General features: G+C 52.7%; 1 protein-coding gene across 3 annotated transcripts; it reads left to right on the top strand.

Moving 5' to 3' along the window:
• The first annotated feature begins 860 nt into the window (after positions 1-860).
• On the top strand, positions 861-20620 carry FKBP5 (FKBP prolyl isomerase 5). 3 transcript variants are annotated; one of them, XM_038162640.1, is made up of 12 exons: positions 861-916; positions 6341-6417; positions 8861-8978; positions 9839-9983; positions 10210-10352; positions 11245-11359; positions 14455-14611; positions 15060-15150; positions 15917-16000; positions 16448-16633; positions 17414-17653; positions 19502-20620. In XM_038162640.1, the coding sequence occupies exons 2-12, from the start codon at positions 6407-6409 to the stop codon at positions 19607-19609; spliced, it is 1398 nt and encodes a 465-aa protein (XP_038018568.1). In that variant the 5' UTR covers positions 861-916; positions 6341-6406; the 3' UTR covers positions 19610-20620. The 3 variants fall into 3 exon arrangements, with proteins under 3 accessions (XP_038018568.1, XP_038018569.1, XP_038018566.1); XM_038162641.1 differs by having other exon boundaries at positions 902-1004; XM_038162638.1 differs by lacking the exon at positions 861-916 and adding an exon at positions 6068-6127.
• The last annotated feature ends 17 nt before the right edge of the window (positions 20621-20637 follow it).

Raw genomic sequence — 20637 nt, 5'->3', positions numbered from 1 at the left:
ACATTTCTGCGTGTTCCAGCAGCCGCTGTCCCTCCAAACCCACTCTCTGTCCCCAGCTGTGTCCCCAGCCCTGAGGCAGCTCAGCGCCGTGCTTGCCGTGACTCCCGGGGGAGCTGCGAGGGACTGGGCACCCGCTGGGGAGCTGGGGGGCCACCAAGGCACCTCCGGGGCACCTCAGGGGCACCTCGGGGGCTGGGGTGTCCTTGCGGGGGTGGCACGGAGGTGCAGGGTTGGGGACAGCCCGGGGGGGGGGGGGTGAGGAGCGCTGAGTGTGGCGGCGGTGCCGGGGCAGCCCCGCGTGGAGCTGAGCCCCGGGCATGGCACGGGACAAACAGCGCGGGGCACTTCCCGGGGCCGGGCTGTCCCTGTCCCTGTCCCTGTCCCTGTCCCTGTCCCTGTCCCTGTCTCTATCCCTGTCCCTGTCTCTCTCTGTCCCCTGTCCCCTATCCCTGTCCCTGTCTCTCTCTGTCCCCTGTCCCTATCCCTGTCTCTGTCCCCTGTCCCCTATTCCTGTCCCTGTGTCCCCTATCCCTATCCCTGTCCCTGTCCCTGTCTCTGTCTGTCCCCTGTCCCTATCCCTGTCCCTATCCCTGTCTCTGTCCCCTGTCCCTGTCTCTCTCTGTCCCCTGTCCCCGTCCCTGTCCCTGTCCCTGTCCCTGTCCCTGTCCCTGTCCCCGCTCCCGCCCGGTCCCGCCGGTGCCACCCGGGCGAGCGCGCGGGCACAGTGCTCTGATTTGCATACCGCCTCCCCCGCAGCCAATAGCAACGTGAAACATAGAGACGGGCAGGCGGCGCGGCCAATGAGCGGCGAGCAGGGGCGGGGCCGCGGCGCGGGGCGGGGCGGCCCGGCCGGGCGGGCGCGCGGGGGCCACTCGGAGCCGGGCGGCGGCGACAGCGGCGACAGCCACGGCGACAGGTGGGGACCGCGGGCCGGGCAGCGCCGCCAGCCGCGCTGGGGCTCTGCGGCACCCCGCCGGGGCTGCGCGACTGCCGGGGGCCAGGCGGTGCGTGGCAGTGCGGGGTGGGGACCCCGCTGGGGACGCGCGGGGGGACGCCGGCGACGCGAGTGGCGCTGGGGAAGGGGATGGTGGCATCCGCGGGGTGGGGATGGGAGCGGGGTTCGTGCCCCGCGGAGCCCCCGCGGCGGCGGGAGGGTTCCCGCAGCGGTGCCCGGGGATGCTCCGGCGCATCCCGGCTGCTGTCCCGGCCCGGGTTCGGCTTTTCCGGCCCCGGCCGAGGCTCCCGGAGCTCCCGGAGCGTTGGGACAGCAACCAGCGAGCACCGGGACCCCGCAGGGTGCGCGCACCGCCGCACGCAGCCTCCGGCAGCAGGTAGAAGTGGCTGTTGCACAAGGGGAAAGTGGTTTTTTAAAAAAGTTTCTGCGATTTTCCCCCTCCGCTCCGGGCATCAAAACTCCCGCAGAGTTCTGTTTTCCAAAGGCGCGTTCGGGTGAGCTTGCTCTTCCCAGGAAACTGTTTTACACAACGGGACTGGACGAGATGGGGCTGTCATCGGTGTGTCCCCAGGCTGCAGCTTCCGAAGCTGCCCGAATTTCTGTCCCCACCGGTGCAAGTAATAAAAGTACCCTTAAAAATAAAATATAATGGAAAAAAGTATCCAGGAGCTGATACTTTAAAAATAGAGTTTAAATAGTGTCTCACCCTAACGAGCTGTTAAACTTGAGGTGGACTTGGGGGCATCACTGGGATATCAAAGCCAACTGGAAACTGACATTAAAAGTTTAAAGAAAAGTTGAAAGCACAAATTGCTGCTTCCTTTAAAACATGAGCAAGCTGCCTGCCTCCTGCCTCCTCCCCTGCCTTGGTGAAGGGCTGGGGAGAGGAAAATCATTAAATACGTCTGGCAGAGCCTGGATCTGGCTTTTTTTTTTTTTTTAATTTTTTATAATAAATGCAAATAACCTCATCTTCCCAGGGCTGTGTTTGCCCAGCACACGCTTCAGTCACGTTGAGGTCCTTTCCCAGCACTGTTAGAGCACCTTCCTGCTGGGAAGAGGCAAAAAATAAGGACAATTCCTGAGTAGAAAGCAAACTGCATCCCTCAGGAGCGTCACTGCCGTGTAGTTATGGGTGTTTTAATTCATCACCTGCTTGCAGAAGGAGAAAGTTTGCTGGAAGGTCTGAGATGCTTGGCACCAAGACCTCCTCGGGCTGGCTGCAGCTCCCAGACTGGCTCAGCAGAAAAAATATTTTGTAAATGGTTTAAAAAATACTTTGTCCTCAGTTATTTCTCATTTTATACTATTTTTTACTATTTTATGTTTTCTCATTGTATACTATTTTACATCAATTTTATTTTCTAGTCACTCTCGGTTACACGAATTTATGCAGAGTTGTTGCAGCCCCTTGAGGGAGCTGTGAAGCTCCTCCTGATCTCGTGCACGTTACAGGGAAATGGATATCACTTAGCGAGGATTTTTAAAATTATTTTAATGCTCTGTGCCCGTGGGTGTAAAGAAGTGGCCACGAGTGCTCCAGCGTACAAGTTGTTCATGTAGCTTGTTTGTCATGGAGCTGACAGGCTTTTTCCATAACTGGTAATTGTGATTTGTAAGGATTTCTGATTTTGCAAGCGAGTGCGTTGGAAAATTAGGGAAATAATAGTAAAGTAACTGTGAGAAGTGAAGAGCCAGGACTGCGAGGGACTGCAGTTAAATCCCCCTCTGCCTGCAGTGCCCATCTTTGTAAATAGCAGTATTCCTCTTAGATGGAAAAATATTCTCATTGCAAGAACTTTCTGATTTACATGAAATTTAACCACTGGACAAAACGAGCCTGGCACAGAGCATCGTTCCTGGGATGTGCCTCCATCCCAAAAAGGAGCCCAGGTGGGCTGCAGCCTCCCTCCCCAGCCCAGGAGTGTGTGTCAGAGCCTGTCCTCACCCCGTGCTGGGGCTGCAGCACTGTCCCCAAAGCCGTGCTGTCCTCTGCCCCTCACAGCCATGGCAGTGCCACCCCAGTCCCCTCCTGCCGTTTGTCCTCTTGAGATGCTCCTCCAAGAAATCCCCCCTTGGCACCAGAGCAGGCTGCAGTTCCACTGGGAATTGCTGCTTGCCAAAATCATTTGGCATTGGGGAGCCCCTGGTGCAGCCTTGGCTGCTGAGTTATTTGTGGGTGCCAGAGCTGCTGCTGGCAGTGCTGGTGCTGAGCTGGGGATCCCCCCGGGGATGCTCCAGGTGCTGCTGAGCCCTCGTGTGTGGGGATAGACCCCCAAACCCAGCATTCCCACTGCCAGGGCTCACCTGGCTGCGAGTTGCTTGGAGAAAAACCCAAATATCTGTTGCGAGCAGCGAGGTGTTTTTGGAAGCAAACAAACAACAAAAAAATTAAATAAATCCAAGTTTAATCGCCACGTTTATTCTGGAGAAAAGGCTAAATTAAAACAGAATTGGCAAACGAGGAGTTCCTTGTTTATTCCCATTTTGTATTTATTTTAGTCCCCCCGAGCTGTCACTCGAAATTCAATGTGCTCAGCACTGGAGTAGCTGCTGCCAGGAGGCTGCTCTGGGTCGCCTGTGCAGGGCTTGGACTTCCCTTGATGTGCTGTATGGGGAGGGAAACTTCACATTTAGCAGCCAGAGGTGGAATGTTTAATTCCCAAAAGCCCGGCTGGTCTGTTTCCCCGGTTGTTTTGACCAGAGGAGGAAACACAACTGAAAGGACCTCGCTCATTTTTGGTGGCAGAAAACCCAGTGAGAGGGTGCCAAGGAGTGGGTAGTGGGATGTCAAGTACTTTCTCACATTTTACACATGGTTTATATAACCTGCTTGGCTATGTTATTATTTTTTTTCCTGTCCAGTTACATAATCCCAGTTTCTGAAAGCTTTAGGGGGTTGCATTCCCCGCTGTTCCATGTCTCTATTTTACAGCCTCTGAGCTTGGTTGGGTGCTTGGCCTCCAGGCATCTCCCAAGAAGCTCGGGCTGGTGTGGAACAGCTCTTTTTACACTCATTATTACTGTATTTCCTGGATTCTTTTGTTTTGGCCATCATTAAAGCTGTGTCAGCCCCTCGGGAGCAGGATGGGTGCAGGCTGCTGCCTCTCCCTGCCGATGCAGAGCGGACACTTTGGGCATTCCTGGTTTTTCCGGTGTTTTGAGGATCTGTTCTTGGGGCTGAGGCTTGCTGGGATTTTTGTGGTGGGAGCAGCTGCAATCCTTGCTGGGGCCAGGGGTGGCTTTTGGGGCAGGTGGGAAAGGAGCTGCAGAGCATCTCTGTAGAATGCTCAGCCTCGTCCTGCCCCTGGCACCTTCTCCCCCTATGGGGACAGCAGCTACCCATTCATTTCTGTGGATTCTGTTTTCCCTGGTGTAAGTTTATCCTTCAGAATAAGGGAGGAGAAAGTAAAATGCTGTTTTTTTTTCTTAATTCCCTTTGACATGAAAGTGGAGGGTGTTGTGTCTCTGGAGGAGATGGACCACAGGCTGCTCACAAGAGAGTTCAGAGCAGCTTTGTCCCTCTGATTTTATTTTTTTTTTATTTTGAAGTGACCTGGGAAAAGCACCAAGCGAGCACTTCCTTGCTAGAAAACCAGCAGAAGAGCCAGATTATTTTTAATGGGTTTATATTGTGAACTGGGGGGATAAAACCACTTCTCTCTGAAAGTCTTTTGTGTGTTGCTGGCACGGGCCTGTTCACCTCACTCCAGGGGATGCAGAGACACTGAACCCATCTTGCCTTTGCCTGAGATATTTATTCTGGCAGGGTTAGTGACCCATCCTGCTCACTTGTTCCTCTCGCTGCAGCTGAGGAACAGCCTCTTATTCCACATATTTTTTTAAAAAAACCAATTAGTTATTAATTGAACCTTAAATAAAACCATTTCAGAAGCTTAAAAATACTAGCTAGGCAGCATGATGCAGCCGGTGTGATGGGAGCATCCACTGCTGTATCTAAGCGAGCTGCACTCAGTAGTTTTCTTTTTCACTTCATTATCCTCTTAACTGTTTTAAACCCCTCCCCTGTTGCTGCTTTTCTGCTCACAGGCAGATACCTCGTGCTCCTTGGGAGGTGTCTGGGGACTGTGTCCCTCTCTGAGGTGTCCCCAAGGCGGGGGTGGCACCGTTTGGTACCAGGGTTCACCTGGACACGGGAGACCAGGGGTTGTGCTTCGGTCCCTGGGAACCAGAGCTCACCCCGGGTGCCCCGGGGGCTCCTCGTGGTGCCGGGCAATCCAAGCAGCTCTGTTTGCATTTTGGGTTTTTTTTTGTTTGAAGCAAGGTGCCGTGCCTGGGTGTTGGCCGCTTGCACAACGCGCGCGCTGGGAAGTGAATTGATCCCTGGGAGCTCTCAGCTGGTGAACAATAGTCTCAATTTTATGGCTTCCCTGTTTATTTTGAAGGAGGTGGAGAAAGTCAAGTGGCCGAGATTACAAAAAAAACCAAAAAAATATGAATTAACTGTGATGTCTGAGTGTGGCACTCAGTGTCCAGGTGTGTCCTTATGTGTTGGGATGCAGCTGAGGTTTGTGTAGAGCTGCTCGTCCATCTTAGGAAGGTCATATTTTGTTAGAAATCCCAATTTTAACTCATTACCATCACCTTTCTTGGTCTCTGCTCAGCAGGCTGGCCCTGAGGTGTCTTAAAACACCCTCACCCAGGAGAAGTCACTGCTCTGGCCTTCCCTGTCCTGCTGCACAGGCACAGCTTGCTCAGCAAGAAGGGATTTTATCAGGAAAGAAGCAGTTTGTGATGGAAGGGGAAGCAATCCACTGTGGGACAGTGGAGAGAGTCAGCTGCTGCACTAATTGGGTTATTCTTCATTACCAGTCTGTGCTGGGGGATGCATGTGTAGCCCTGTCCAGCCCGAGGGGCTGGGATGTGGGGAGATGATCACCAGGATCCGGGGCCCCACATCCCCCTGCTGTGCTTTCAGATTTGTTTTTTTTTAAGCCTGACCTTTGCGTTTTCAAGAAACTCCCTCCTGTGTTGCAATCTGGAGCTTTTAGGGCTGTTGTGGTGCCGTGGAAGTGAAAGTGCTTTGTGCTAAGTGGGTCTTAAAAAACAAACCCCAGAGCAGCCAACTCTTATTTTTTCGTCCTGTTAATTTTCATCCCAGGGAAAAGTTGGACAGGATATAGCCTTGATTTGTTTTTTGTAAAGCTGATGGTAAGATGCTGTTTTGTGGAGACAGCGAGTCAAAACGGGTTCTGGCCATAGTCTTCATCACCCATTTCTGACCATGGTGGAGCATGACCTGTGGCTCAAAACTGCTCTGTTCTCCCTTCTTCTTCCGAAATCCTGAAATCCTATTTCAGAATTAAAAAAAACATGTGTTTTTTTAACCTTTTTTTCTTTTTGTCCCCCACCTCTTCTTACCAGGTATTTCCCCGCTGTGTCTCTGGGCCTGGACTCTCCCTGCACCTTCAAACCTTCTCCAAGGAGTGCATGGTGGCAAGGTGAGACCCCCCCCCAAGCCCTGCCCAAAGCCCTGCTGTTCCCCATCCCTTTCCCCTCCCGCGAGCCTCCGGGAGGGATCTGCAGCATGAAGTTTCCATTTGGAGCTGGCAGGTTCCCGGTATGCCGGTTTCTAGGAATCGGGGCTGGGGATGGTGTGCTTGGTGAAACCCTAGCATGTGTGATACCTGTCTGTCCTCAGCCCGGGGTCACACATCTGCATCCCATTCTCCCCTCTGAGTCTTCACCTATTCCTCAGTGTTGGGAGACAGCAACACCTGCGTGGAGAGGGAATTGTGGAATGAAAAGCCTTGTTTTTATTTATTTCTGTGCTTCTCCGACCCCTCGGTGTTTAAATCCCAGGGAAGTGAGCAGCGTGGCTGTTCAGAGGAGGGAGGATGGTTTATTCTGGCTTCATGTACAGACTCACATTAATCTTCTGGGCAGTAGCAGCAACGGGAGAGCAGGATCTGCTTGGGGTGTCAGAAACACCCAGGGGCTTTTGCACAGAGTGATTAATTATTGCCCTCCCTGTATCCAGAGTACACAAACAAGAGGATTCAGGCCCTGACACCACCAGCGAGCTTGCTGTGCTCACTGACATCCCTGCCTGCTCGCTATTTAAACCTCAGGGAGCAGCAGATTTTTTTTATTTTTTTTTTTCGTCCTACAACTGTTTGTTTCAAATTAATTGGGATTTTGGCCCCTGGCCAGCCTCCTCCTGCCGCTCCAAATGGGAGATAAGTGGGAGCAGTGCTCTCTTTTCTCTAACCCAGTTGGAGCCGTTTTTGCTGGACGGAGGAGCCGGGAGCTCTTTCCTAACGTGGGCCACATCTCCAGAGCTGGGTCCTGTGGGCTCCTTCCCTCCCTCTGCTGCTGACGCAGAGTCTCCCCTCCCGCCCGCCTTGGCCAGCTTCCCTGGATGACTCCTCTAATTGCTTACGTAGAAAAATAATGAGAAGGATGCGTAGGGTGTATTTTTAGATGTCTCTTGGTGGGATTTAGCAACTGGCAAACCGGAGCCAGCACCTCCCTGTCCGTCTCCTGCTCGGTGGGCCTGGGGAGGTTCTGTCCCCACAAGGTGCTGATGCTTGGGCAAGCTTCGCTGCTTTTTGGGCTTCTCCCGGTCCTTACGGGTGGGGTGTGGGTGATGTGTCCCTGGTGCTGGATGGCATCTGTGCTGGGAGGTCGTGAGCTGGCGTGCGGTGCCGATGCCATGCCCGTGCTGGGATGGGCAGCACCTCCTCCTCCCTCCTCTCCAAGAGGAAGGCTGTGGTGGCTTGGAGACCATCCCAGCACCCAAATCATGGAATCATGGAATGGTTTTGCATTGGAAGGAAACTTTAAAGGCCATCTAGTCCAGCTCCCCAGCGTGAGCTTCCACTAGACCAGGTTGCTCAGGGCTCTGCCCAAACTCACCCAGATGTTCCCAGGAATGAAGCGTCCATCACCCTTTTGGGTAACCAGTGCTTCACCACCCACATCCTCAAACATTTCTTCCAAAGTAACCCACGGCACGTTTTGCAATAAATACCTGTGAGATAATGGCTCTCACCACATGTTGCTTTGCTTTTTTTAATGCTTTTTAAAAAAGATGTTCCCATCTGAAACCCCAGCAGCGCAGAGGAAAGGGAGCAGAATCCCATTAAATATCACCCGAATAATGTGATAATTGAGCCTTGCAACAAGTAGTTCCCTTATTTTTCTCTTTGCTTCTTCCATTTCAGGGCTCTTTGTGTCTCAGTGGCTTCCTGTGCTGGGGGGGCCGGGCTCCAGTCCTTCCCTTTCCACCCGGGTGCGAGGAAAGCAATTCTTCTTGCAGCGCGACTTATCTCTCCTTAGAGCTGAAAACATCCTTTCTTTGCTCTTTTTGAATCCCTCAAATGAATGATTTCTCCTGCTGGTTAACATCAGCTTCCACGCTGAAGACTGTGGGAAAGTTTCACAATTACAGAGGCTTTAATAGATCTGGTTTATGTCTTAAAAATCCCATCGCTTTCTAATTCTCCGTCACATGTTTCCTTGATGATGTGTCACCCAGCAGTGCAGCTACCAAAATAGCCCCATGGTCTGAAGGAAATCATCAGGAAATATGTTTTTGAGACTGTAGGCAATTCTTTTTTTCACCAGGAACCATTGGAAAAAAGTCTGTGTTCAATGGAAAACGTGGCTTTTCTGGCACCTCGGCTGCTTACGTGGTGACATTTGGGAGCTCAGTGCTCCAGCAGTTTGCCCCAAAACCCCTCAGCTCCTTAGATGGTCGCCATGAATTTTCTCTTTATCCACCCAAATAGCTGGCATTCTTTTGCTGCTGGGCTTGCTTTAATTTTGGGGGGAACTGCTTGCTTGTGCATTGTGTTTCCATGCAGGGTGACAAACCCTTTCCTCTTCCCCCACCTCCCGTGCTCCTGCCAGGCTGACACGGTGTGTGCTGTGTCCCCCCAGCTCCGAGGAGACCATGACCACTGACGAGGCCACCAAGAGTGAAGGGGAGGTGCAGGCAGCAGCTCTGGCCGAGCGTGGGGAGGACATCACGCCGTCCAAGGACCGAGGGGTTCTGAAGGTGAGGGGGATCTGCCGAGAGCGTCCTGCCTTCCTGCACTTTGGGGTGCACGGTGACCCCGCTGGGCTGCATCCCCAGCCCTCAGGCTCACAGCTCCAGGGCTGTGGGATCGAGTTCTTCCATTTCCAAGGCAAAGAGGATGAGCGTTGCTTGGGGTAAAGGAGAATGGAGTGGTGGTTGAGGCTGGTGGGCCCAGGCTGCTCCACGAATTTCACTGCTATTGTGCTCCTAATCAGATTATTAGCTGTAAATCCACAAAGCATTTCTGTGTGTGACTCACAAACATTAGAAAGAGCACATTACTGAGGTCATCCAGTCTGCTCCACAGCCCCTTTTTCATATTCAGGGCCGTTTCTGGATAGTTCTGCTCCTCAGCACTTACACTTCTCCACTTGAATAGGACCTTTCCTCCAAGAATAGCATCCTCCCCTGCTCCATCCTCAGCTCGAGAACTGCTTGTTCCCGGCTGCAGCGTTCAGAAAAAAGTGTTGACAAGGAGTGAGTAGTGAACTGACACACCCCTGTGAGTAAAATGTGGACGCACAGAGAGTGAGTGGAGCTGCACTCACTGCAGGTTTGGAGCCATGGTGTTTATCCACCCAGTATGGCCTGGTCTCTGCTCCCAGCCCAGGCCAGCTCCACTGCTGTGGCTCCACTTTGAGATTTGTTTTTAGGAGCTGATGATGGGCAAATTTAGGGGCAAACTGAATAGCTCCCTCCTGTTGCTTAGGGCATCCCTGGGGTGTATATGCATGTATATATTTTTTTCTTTTCTTTTTTTTAATGTAAATGCCTGTGTATCTCCCTCCCCCTCCACATGCATCCATGGCCCCAGCTCATGGGTGCTTTCTCTCCCTCAGATCATTAAGCGACCTGGCAGTGAGGACGAGTCTCCCATGATTGGAGACAAGGTTTACGTGCACTACAAAGGGAAACTGGCCAACGGGAAGAAGTTTGACTCCAGCCGCGACCGGAACGAGCCCTTCATCTTCAGCCTGGGCAAGGGTGAGCTGCTCCAGGGGTGTCCATCCCGGGCATGGTGCAGGCTGGGATCGCCCTGGGGCAGGAGGATCAGCTGGTCCTGCTGCAGGACAGCTGGACAGCATCAGCCCTGCCTTAATTCACTCGTGAACGTGGGGGTTTTTTTGGGTGCATCCTTGCTGCACCCAGGCTGGGTTTGTTCCTGGCTTGCTGGTTGCTCCCTCCTGCCTGACATCTGCCCTTCTCCTAGGTCAGGTAATCAAGGCATGGGACATTGGGGTGGCCACCATGAAGAAGGGAGAGATCTGCTACTTGCTCTGCAAACCCGAGTACGCCTACGGCTCTGCTGGCAGTGCCCCCAAAATCCCCTCCAATGCCACCCTCTTTTTTGAGGCAAGTAATGCTGCTGAGCTGGTGTGTGGATGAGCAAGCTCGCTCCCTTTCTGCCTTGCCAGCCAGCTCAGAGATCAAAATTTAAAAGTTATTAATAATAATAATAATTAAAAAAACAAAGCCCCAACAACAACGACAAAAAAATCCACAATAATAAAAAAAAAAAAAAAAACAAAACAAGCCAACTTGGATTCCTGAAACGTGTCCCTCTGCTCCAGGAAATGCTGCCAGGTCTTTCTCAGAAATGTGTGTCTGAGCTGGAAGGCTGGGACTGAAACTCCAGCTTAGCAGAGTCCTGGTGCTGGGGCGGGGAGCGGGCAGATTCCTGGTTTCAACATGCACATGGGAAGGAGAAAGCAGCTGGGAAATGCCTCCAGGTGCTCAAAAACCATTAGTGCTGAGGGGTGGTAGGAAAGTTAAGTTTTTGGCACGGAGGGCTCCCTGGGCAGGGCTCATTGGGACACGGAAGGAGGAGGGAGTCTGTCCTAAATTAAGGCTCAGGCTTTCCAGGTCTAGGGTGGACTAAGCTGAGGTCAGAGCTGGTCCCATCAGAGGATGAAGGGGAAGCTCCTGCCCACACTGGAGGACTTTCACATCATCTTCCAGCAGCAGCTGTGTTGTACCCTTACAGGTTCAACAAACTTATTTTTGCTGTTACTTTGTGTCATGCTTCAGGTACTGGATGTGTCCCAGTTTCTAATAAATCCTGTGTGTTATGCTGTGGTTTGGATCTGGGTTTTATGGGCAACTTCTGCTCGTCAGCTGAAAGGAGAATTAGCTGGCTTGGTTCTCCAGCCAGGGGATGAACTGCTGCTTTGAGGCTCTCTGTTGTTTTTCTCTTCTCCTTTCCCCTTCCCTGCTCTCTGCCCACTTTTTCTTTATTATTTTTTAGGTCGAGCTGCTTGACTTCAAAGGCGAGGACTTGTTTGAGGATGGAGGGATAATCCGGAGGATCAAGAGGAAGGGAGAAGGTTACTCCAACCCTAATGAGGGTGCTACCGTGGAGAGTGAGTGCTGGTCCCTCGTGGGACAAGCTCAGCCTGGCCTGAGCTGATCCCAGCAAGGAGCTGCTGGCAGGGCACAGGCTGGAGGTGGCTGTGCGTGCTGGTGGGATGCAGTGACATCCATCCAGGGCCAGATGGGATGGAGAGCAGCTGGGGCTGCTCCTCTGAGCTCTCCTGGCCAGCCCCTGGGCTGGCTCTGCCAGAGGTGCTGCCCTGCAGGGCTGGGTGGAAAACCAGCAGCCCAGGAAAACCCCAGAGCTGCTCGGGCAGTGGCTGGGGCAGGATGGAAGAAGCAAATCCCTGTGGGGTTTCAGGGCTCTGTTGTCTCCCCCAGCCCTTCTGCATCCCAGTGCCATCTGCCAAAACCCCTGGCTCTGCCTTGCCTCCAAAGCATCAGTTGCCAGCCCTTCCCCCCTCAACACTTGGGAAGTATTTTGGACACTCAGCAGCTTCTTTGGCCCCCTCATTCCAATGCTGGTGGTGTTTTTGGGGGGTCTCATCACATCTCTTACAGAATGGGGCTTTTTGCTTCCCGTATGGCCTCAGGGCTGCTGATGGCAGGGGGAAGGGAATTATTACAAGGGGCTTGCTGAGGCTGGGGTGGTCTCAGCTGGCGTGGGAGGATGAGGAGCTCACATCCCATTGGGCTCTCCTTCTTCTGGTCCCGTTTCTGGGGCAGACATTTCATGGGGCTGGACAGAGGAGGGCAGGCTGGGGTTTGGGGTTTTTTCCTTCATAGGAACTGCTCAGACACACACAGGCCTCGCTCCCTATGGGAGGCATTTACTTCCTTTTCTTTATTCCAGAACTCCTGTACACAAAGACCCTAAAGTCCCTTTATCAACTGAGAAATTGAATCTGATCTGTGAGAGCTTGCAAAGCTCGCAGCTTTAAGCGGCTGGGTCTTCTAACGAGGCTCTCTTTTAGGAAAAAAATGAGATTTTGACTCAAATTCCACTGTCTGAGCAGTGGTCACTGTGCTGGGGGTGGCACAGCAGCTGTGGGGACACAGCAGTCCACCCTGGGGCAGGGCTGTGATGGTTTCCCTCAGCTGTGGGTTTGGGAGGTGCTGGAATCAGGCTGGAATAAATCACTCTTCCAGGAGCAAGTACCTCCGGGTTTTTACAGGCTTTAAGTTTCACAGACCCTAAATCCCAGCTCTGCTCCCTAAAACCTGTGCTGCAGTTGAAATCTGGCATTCCAGCTTTTGTTACATCCTTTCCCCCCACACCCCTCCTCCTCCTCCGTTTTTAATCTGAGTACAAATTGCTGTCAGCACATCAAGTTCGTGTGCCAGCCGCACTCAGTACACTCTGTTCTCAGCTCTTCAAAAACAAAATCGCTGCAGGCACTGAGAGAACAATAAGTCAGAGCTGCAACCGGAGTGATGTTCCTTCAGTGACTTTTTTTTCTCTGTAATCCAAGAGCGGCTGAACCAGCTGACCCACTCCTGGAAACCCGAGCAGAGATTTTCCCCTCCGTGCTCGGTGCATTTGCTGTGCAATTGAAACAGAGCACAGCTATCCTTGGAAGGAAGGATCACAACATCCCCTTGTGCATCCTGTTTTAAAGTGGATCCTCCCATCAGCACCACGTCCCGCAGGGGATGTGGGGCCTGGGGGAGCTGTAGGGCTGCTTTTGGGGTCAGGGGTTGTGGATTTGTGCTGGCTAGGAATGTGCAGGGAGATGCAGGGTGCTGTGGGGTGGCTGGCTTACCTGTACTTTAGACAGAGTTTTCCACCTTTTCTCTGCCTAAAAAACCAGCCAGCTTGGTTTTGAGTAGTGCAAAAGCAGAGGTTGTCCCCGGAGGAGCTGGATTTGCTTTTTGTCCTCATCCCGAGCTGGGTGAGCTCACAGCAGCCTGACTGCCCTGGTCACTGGGCACCAGGGATGGATGCAGGATGTGTCCCAGGGAGGTGGCAAGCACCTGAGCATCCTCTGCTCGAGTCCCAGCGTGGCTTTGGTGGCAAGAGGGGACATGGCAGAGCCTGGCATCCTGCCCCTGCAGAGAGGAACCCATCCTTGGGTTCTCTTAGGGCAGCTGGATCTGCCCTTGCAGTGGGGGCTGCCAGGTCTGGTTGGCCCATGCCTCTCATCCTAAGGACTCCTGAGGGTCCCAGGGCAGGGGATGGACACAGATTTCCTTCAGCCCAGGCTGCAGCTCTCCCGTGCACAGCCCAGACCCTCATGGGTGTTTCTGGTACCCTTATCCTGCCACCACAGCAGGATGCTCAGTGCCCTGCAGCATCTCAGGTTGCATTCTGTTCCCCTCAAACAAAGGTAAAGCTCATGTCTTTGCAGGCTGCAAAACCTTTAAGAACAGTTGTGAATTTTTCCTCTTACAAAGCTTTTTTTTTTGCTGTTTGTTTTGGCTTTTTTTTTTTCCCCCCAACAACATGCAGGAGTTCCTTGTGAAATTGCTTTACCTTGATGTGTGTGTATGCCTTTTACCCTGCAAGCAGAATGCAAAGGTTGTAAAAGCGTCCCCAAAGCCTGGAACGTCTTCAGGTTTGAATAAATAAAAGGATAATCTTGCTGTGGAAAGCCAGCCAGGAGTGCCAGGTGGTGAATGTGCCAGGTACCCAGTGTCCGCTCTGCCTGCGCTTCTGCCAGCGTCTGGGGCTGCAGCAGCACGGCTCCTGGTTGAAGATTAAAAATAAAAAAGTTTATCTTGTACTTTGAGTTCTCAGAGTCAGGAGAACGTGGCCTTGTTTTCGAGGCAGGAGTCGAGGCAGTATGGCGCAGTATAGAAGATTTGTAATCACCGTGATAAACTCTGCATGGCGCCGTGCCAGGAGCAATATCCAGTTCCAGTAAGACTTGACTCGTGCACTTGAGTGCGAGGGGAACATATTAGTCACGATGTTTATCTGTTGTTTGGTCCCTGCTTAGACAAGATATGCCTGCCCTGCTTTTCAGCCATGTTCCCAAGCCCTCGCCATCCCTCCTCTCCAGGCTGCCCCCAGCCCTGGCTCTTCCCTCCTCCGGGCTCTGCTGAGTTTTGGGAGAGATGCTTTTTAAAACGCTTTCTAAGACGCTTTGGAGCCCGAGGTTTGGGTGACTCTGGGTGCCATCCTGCCCCTCTCGTCCCTCTGCAGTTCACCTGGAGGGATTCTGTGGCGGCCGCAGGTTCGACTGCAAGGACGTGAAATTCGTCGTGGGCGAAGGGGAGGACCACGACATCCCCATCGGCATTGACAAGGCCCTGGAGAAGATGCAGAGGGGGGAGCACTGCATCCTCTACCTCAGCCCACGGTGAGGAGCGTCCCCACAGCGATGCTGAGCGGGTCTGAGCCTCCAGCCCTTGTGGAAGATGGCGATCCTGGAAATAGGACTCTCCAGGAGAGTCTCGGAGGACACCAGCAGGAGCAGCAGGGGTGGCCAGTGGCATGTAAACAGGAATATTGAGATGCTCTAAAAAAAACAGGTGAAAGGGCTTTAGCCAAGTCCAAATGTCTGAGATGAAAATGGCTCCCTGGAAATGACCAGGGCTGGAGAGAAGCCTGTGTAGAAAGATGCCTTTGATCAGCCATCCCAATGGATGCACTGTGTATCCACAGGGACCTCTGCTCATGGAGACAACATCACCCTGTCCCCAAAATGTTGGAAAGGCGTGGGTGGCAACTTGGGTGTGCATTTATGGGCGAGCTCTGCTGAAAAGAAGGTTTTCCCCCTTCTCTGAGAGCCTCCCCCTGCCCTGCAGGTACGGCTTTGGCGAGGCTGGGAAGCCAAAATACGGAATCCAGGGGAACGCGGAGCTGGTGTACGAGGTGACCCTGAAGAGCTTCGAGAAGGTGAGGGCAGAGGTGCTCCTGTCCCTCGCTGGGTTGCAGGAATGTCAGGGCCTGTGCAGCCTCCAGCCTTTGTCCCTGGCGTGGCTGCAGCCCAACCCCTGCTGAAGTGGACACGTCACCGAGGAGCTTCGTGTTCTCAATTTGTTCTTCTCTGTTGGTTTGTTTTATTCTTGTGGCTGAGGTCCAAGGCTGGGTGTCTTATTTGTTCCTAACCTTGTCCTTTTGTACTTTCTTTTTATTTTAATATTATTTTTTCTTCTTCCTTTTTTTTCCCCTCTTATTTATCTTTCTTTTCTCCTCCTTTTTCCTCCCCTTTTCTCTTCTGTTCTCCTCATTTTTCCTTTTTTCTACTTTTTTTTTTCTTTTTCTCATTTTTCTGCTTTTTTCTTCTTTTCTCTCATTTTTTTCCTCCCTTTTTTCACTTTTCCTTTTAGTTTCTTTCCCTTTCTTCTCCTTTTCTCCACTTTTTTTTCCCTCTGGACTGCACAGATAAAAGCTGGTCCATGCAGCCAGCCCTTGGCTGTGCCCATGAGGAGGCTGGGGATGGGATGCAGGAGAAGCCCATGGGATTTGCACATCCCTGGATGGGTCCCCTGCCTGTGCCATCACTCTGGGCGAAGCAGGGGCAGGGCCTGTCTGCAGGCTCTGTGGTACAACCCTGCTGAGCCCTGAGTGTGACCACGCTGTCCCAGAGAGTGGCACGGTCCTGCTGGGGCAGGGGAGGCTGCTCTGCTGCACGGGGAGTGCTCCAAGTGTTCCTTTGCAGGCCAAGGAGTCGTGGGAGATGGACACCAAGGAGAAGCTGGAGCAGGCAGCCGTGGTCAAGGAGAAGGGCACGATGTACTTCAAGGTTTGTGAGCTTGGGGGTGGCAGAGGCAGAGGAGGGGAGCTGGGGCTGAATTTGGCAGCCGTCAGTGTCAGAGAAGCCATGTGCCCCCAGACAGGGCTGGGGAAAGCAAGTCCTGCTCTCCCTCTGCCTTTTTCTCACTCCTTGATGCTCCCTGAGATATCTCATCCCTTCCCAGCATTGCCTTGGCTCTGTGCTCCCTGCAGAGCAGGACAGCAGATCAACCCCTTCCCAGGCCAGGGCCAACGCTGAGGGGCTTTGCACTCCCCCTGCCAGCTGGGGCATCCCAGCTCCCCACTGTTCTGGCTCAGCTTTTCCCAAACCTGCTGGTTCTGTGGGAGTTGGGATCCTCCTCCTTCCCTGTATTTGTTGAACACCCCACATGGCACCTGTCACCTGCTCACGGGACATTCCAGGGGCAGACTGAGCCTCTTTTTTCGCTCCTTTCAGGAGGGCAAGTACCTGCAGGCAGTGATTCAGTATGGGAAGATTGTGTCCTGGCTGGAAATGGAGTATGGCTTGTCTGAAAAGGAGTCCAAAGCCTCTGACTCCTTCCTGCTGGCTGCCTTCCTCAACCTGGCCATGTGCTACCTGAAGCTGCGAGAGTACGCCAAGGCTGTCGAGTGCTGTGACAAGGTAGGGGGGCACTGATGCCATCCCTGGGTCACAGAAACTGGTGCCTTTATGGGCTACCTAAACACAGAGGCCAGACAAAATTAAGGGAATAAAAAGCATTTCTGTTTATTGAAGATACATTCAGGGGCTACGCCCAAAGAAATGGACAATGGGTCACGGGGTTTCACACTTTTATAAGTCTGAGCCGTTTGCATCTTGGGGGTTCATCTTCCAAGTGCAGCTCCTGGTAATGAAGTCATTTACCCCAAGTTTTCTCCCCCCCAACTCACTTTTGTTCCCATCTCTTGGGGCTTGAGGCAGGGAGGGGTCCTTGATCCCAGGCCTGGAGAGGAATTGTTGTGTCTGACCGAAATGGGAGAGCAGCAGCTTGCACTGTATGTGGAGTTAGGGTTGTACAGTAAAGAATGACAGGATTACAAGTATATTAAAAATATAAAAGCTGAAGTCCTAAGGCATCAGCATGAGCCTGGAGGATGAAGCATCCTCTTCTCCTGCATGTTCTCATTGGGAGTTTGGTGGAGTTTTTTGAAACTTCTTTTCACATAAGAAGGAATATCCCAGCCACACTCAGGGGTATTTTAAGGAAGGAGAGATAATAAAACTGTATTAATGATCTCCCAGCTGCTGATGGAGATGAGGCAATTTTTGTTGAGCAAGATGCAAGTGCTCTGGAGATTTGAAGCCACCTTGTCCTAATTTTGACAGATTTATTGAGGCTTCAGCTGTGGGGGATCTCTGGGGAGGGCTCAGAGATGTTAACAGACCCGTGTGTGTTCCCAGGCTCTGGGGTTGGACCAGGACAATGAGAAAGGCTTGTACAGGAGGGGTGAAGCCAGGTTATTGATGAACGAGTTCGAGCTGGCCAAATGTGACTTCCAAAAAGTGCTGGAGGTGAACCCACAGAACAAAGCAGCGAAGTCCCAGATCTCTGTGTGCCAGAAGAAGACCAAGGAGCACAACGAGAGGGACCGGAGGATCTACGCCAACATGTTCACAAAGTTTGCAGAGAGGGATGCAAAGGTGAGTGCTGCTCATTTCTGGCCACCCAGGGTTGTGCTGAGGGATGCTCCACGGGTTTGTGATGAGAAGAGATGGGTTAAACCAAATTAAAGTATAGATCAGGATGGGGGATGGAGGGAGAGAGCCTGCTGCAGTGGGAAGAAGTGTTTTACTGCTTGGTCTCTCTTGTGCAGAGGGTGCCATCAGGTGCTCAATCATCAATAAAAGCATTTGCAGTGTGAGCTCACAGGGGCTGGTAACAGGGCTGGCGCTGGTGTTTGAGTTGGCTGCTCCCAGCGAGTGACTGTTGATGAACTCCTGGTGGCCAGTAAGATGAAGTGTCATTCCATCTCTGGCAGGAGTATTTTGAGACATGATAGTGTGGATTTCCTGAAGCTGGTAATGCAATACCTGCTCTTCTGCTCGGGCGCAGAGATCGCTGTCTCAGAGCAGGCTCTCGTCCAAAATTCCACTGAACCAAACCTGCTGCACTGTAATGAGAGAGGACTCAGCTTTGCAGGCCATCTACATGGGTCATTTTCAGTGTAATCTCTTCTGAAGCAGTGTCTGGAGGTTGAGGCTGTGGGTTAAGTGACTGGTGCAGCCCCTGGGGAGCAGCATGCTGGGGCAGCCAGCTCGGGCAAGGATCAGGGCCAGCCAGGCCAGCTGCTGTGACTGTGATGGCACTGTGTAAGGCTTCCCGTGCCTGAGTGCTCCTCTCCTGCACCCTCTTGATGGGCAGCACCCATGGCTCACCCATGTATCTCCACTCTGACCCTGCTGCCTCACCTCCTCATCCCTCTCTTCCCTGCCTGCCCATCCATCCATCCATCCATCCATCCATCCATCCATCCATCCATCCATCCATCTATCATCCATCCATCATCCATCCATCCATCATCCATCCATCATCCATCCATCCATCCATCATCCATCCATCATCCATCCATCATCCATCCATCATCCATCATCCATCATCCATCATGCATCCATCATCCATCCATCCATCCATCATCCATCCATCCATCCATCCATCCATCCATCCATCCATCCATCCATCTATCATCCATCCATCATCCATCCATCCATCATCCATCCATCATCCATCCATCATCCATCATCCATCATCCATCATCCATCCATCATCCATCCATCCATCCATCATCCATCCATCATCCATCCATCATCCATCCATCCATCCATCCATCCATCATCCATCCATCCATCCATCATCCATCCATCATCCATCCATCCATCCATCCATCCATCCATCCATCCATCCATCTATCATCCATCCATCATCCATCCATCCATCATCCATCCATCATCCATCCATCATCCATCCATCCATCCATCATCCATCCATCATCCATCATCCATCATCCATCCATCATCCATCCATCATCCATCATCCATCCATCCATCCATCATCCATCCATCATCCATCCATCCATCATCCATCCATCCATCCATCCATCCATCATCCATCCATCATCCATCATCCATCCATCCATCCATCCATCATCCATCATCCATCCATCCATCCATCCATCATCCATCCATCCATCCAGGCTCACTCTGTGTCAGGCCCTGCTTCTGGTGAGGTGGGTCACATCATTCCCAGGGTCCCACACCTTCCCCAGGAGCTGCCTGAGCTGCTGAGCTCTAACCTCTACCAGCCCTGAGCCAAGGAAGCAGAACCCTCCGGTGGAGCTGCGCTGCTCGATGGGCACGGGGGAGTTACGGGGGGCAATTTTACCTCTCCCCTCGCAGCTGGACTGCCTGAGCCTATTCCCAGCATCCCTGTCTCTTGCCTGCCCCTTCCCTCCCCTGTTTCCAACTCGGTGTGTTTTATTTTCTGCTTGGCAGGAAGCAGCCAGCAAAACTGGTGTGGGAAAAACAGCGGAGAAGGCGGCGTGCGGAAAAGGACCGAAAACTCCTGGTGCTGAAGGTGAAGAGGCTGAAGGACACGTATGATGGAGGAGGAGGGGATGGGATAGCCTCCTGCCCTCGGCCCACACTGAAAAAGGTTGCTGCCAAACCTTGGGACTCGCCAGTGTTTTCTTGTAAAGCTTGTTACAGTTTGTGTGATCGTGGAAGCCAAAAGCACCTCGCAAAGAAAAGCGACCCCGTCCCACCGCCCTGGGGGCAGAGCAGGAGTGGCAGGACACCGTGGGACCACTGCACGTGGAACAAAAATACCATTTCAACAGCCAGGGAAAAGAACAGAAATGATTATGATGATAAATTAAAACGCTTGGCTCCTGGGAGGTTTCCGTAGACAGCTTGTTCCAGCTCCCTGGGCTGTGTGTCCGCTCCCAGCACAGCATCCTCGGAGCGGAGCTGGGATGTGGGATGTGCTCCCTGTGCACTGCAGTGCTGCCTCTGGCTGTCCCAGCACAGCCCCGGGGCAGGGATTGGCTTTGTGTCCTGCTGACTCCTCGCCTGTGGCCAGAGGTTGCAGGGCAGAGGATGAGCCCACACGGCCTCTGCTGCAGCCCCTGGGCGCAGGGACATCTTTAGTTTTTAAAGCACTGTTTGGGGAGGGGGGCACACACAGATTTTACCTTCTGAAGGAGCTGGTTCCTGTTTCTTTAGAGAGCAAAAGCCTGTCCAGCTTTGCAGGTGCTCATCCCACAGCCTGCACCCCGTCCCTTGGCTCCCAGCTTTAAATGGGAGTTTTATTGCTTTTATTGGGATCTGTATGTGGGGAAAATAAAAGAGCAGGGTGACATGTGGTTCAGAGAGCCAGTGGCTGGGTCTGGGTGGTGCCATGGGTTTGTCACTGAGCAGCTTTCCCATGGTGAGGGGGTCCTGGGTGCATGGTGTCCCTGCACCAGAGCTGCTGCTGCCTCCTCAGCCATCAGCCCCGTCCATCCCAAAGGGACACTGTCACTACCCCACGAGAACAGCTTTCCAGTTGTTATTTTTCCTGTCTCTATGATAATACCCCTTTCAGAGCTTGAAAATAAACAACTGAAAGAAAAAGGAAAAGAAGCAATGGT

The sequence above is a fragment of the Motacilla alba genome, chromosome 26 (assembly GCF_015832195.1).
Source record: "Motacilla alba alba isolate MOTALB_02 chromosome 26, Motacilla_alba_V1.0_pri, whole genome shotgun sequence".
In the NCBI taxonomy this organism is placed as follows: domain Eukaryota; kingdom Metazoa; phylum Chordata; class Aves; order Passeriformes; family Motacillidae; genus Motacilla; species Motacilla alba.
This window is presented reverse-complemented; position numbering and strand designations above follow the sequence as displayed.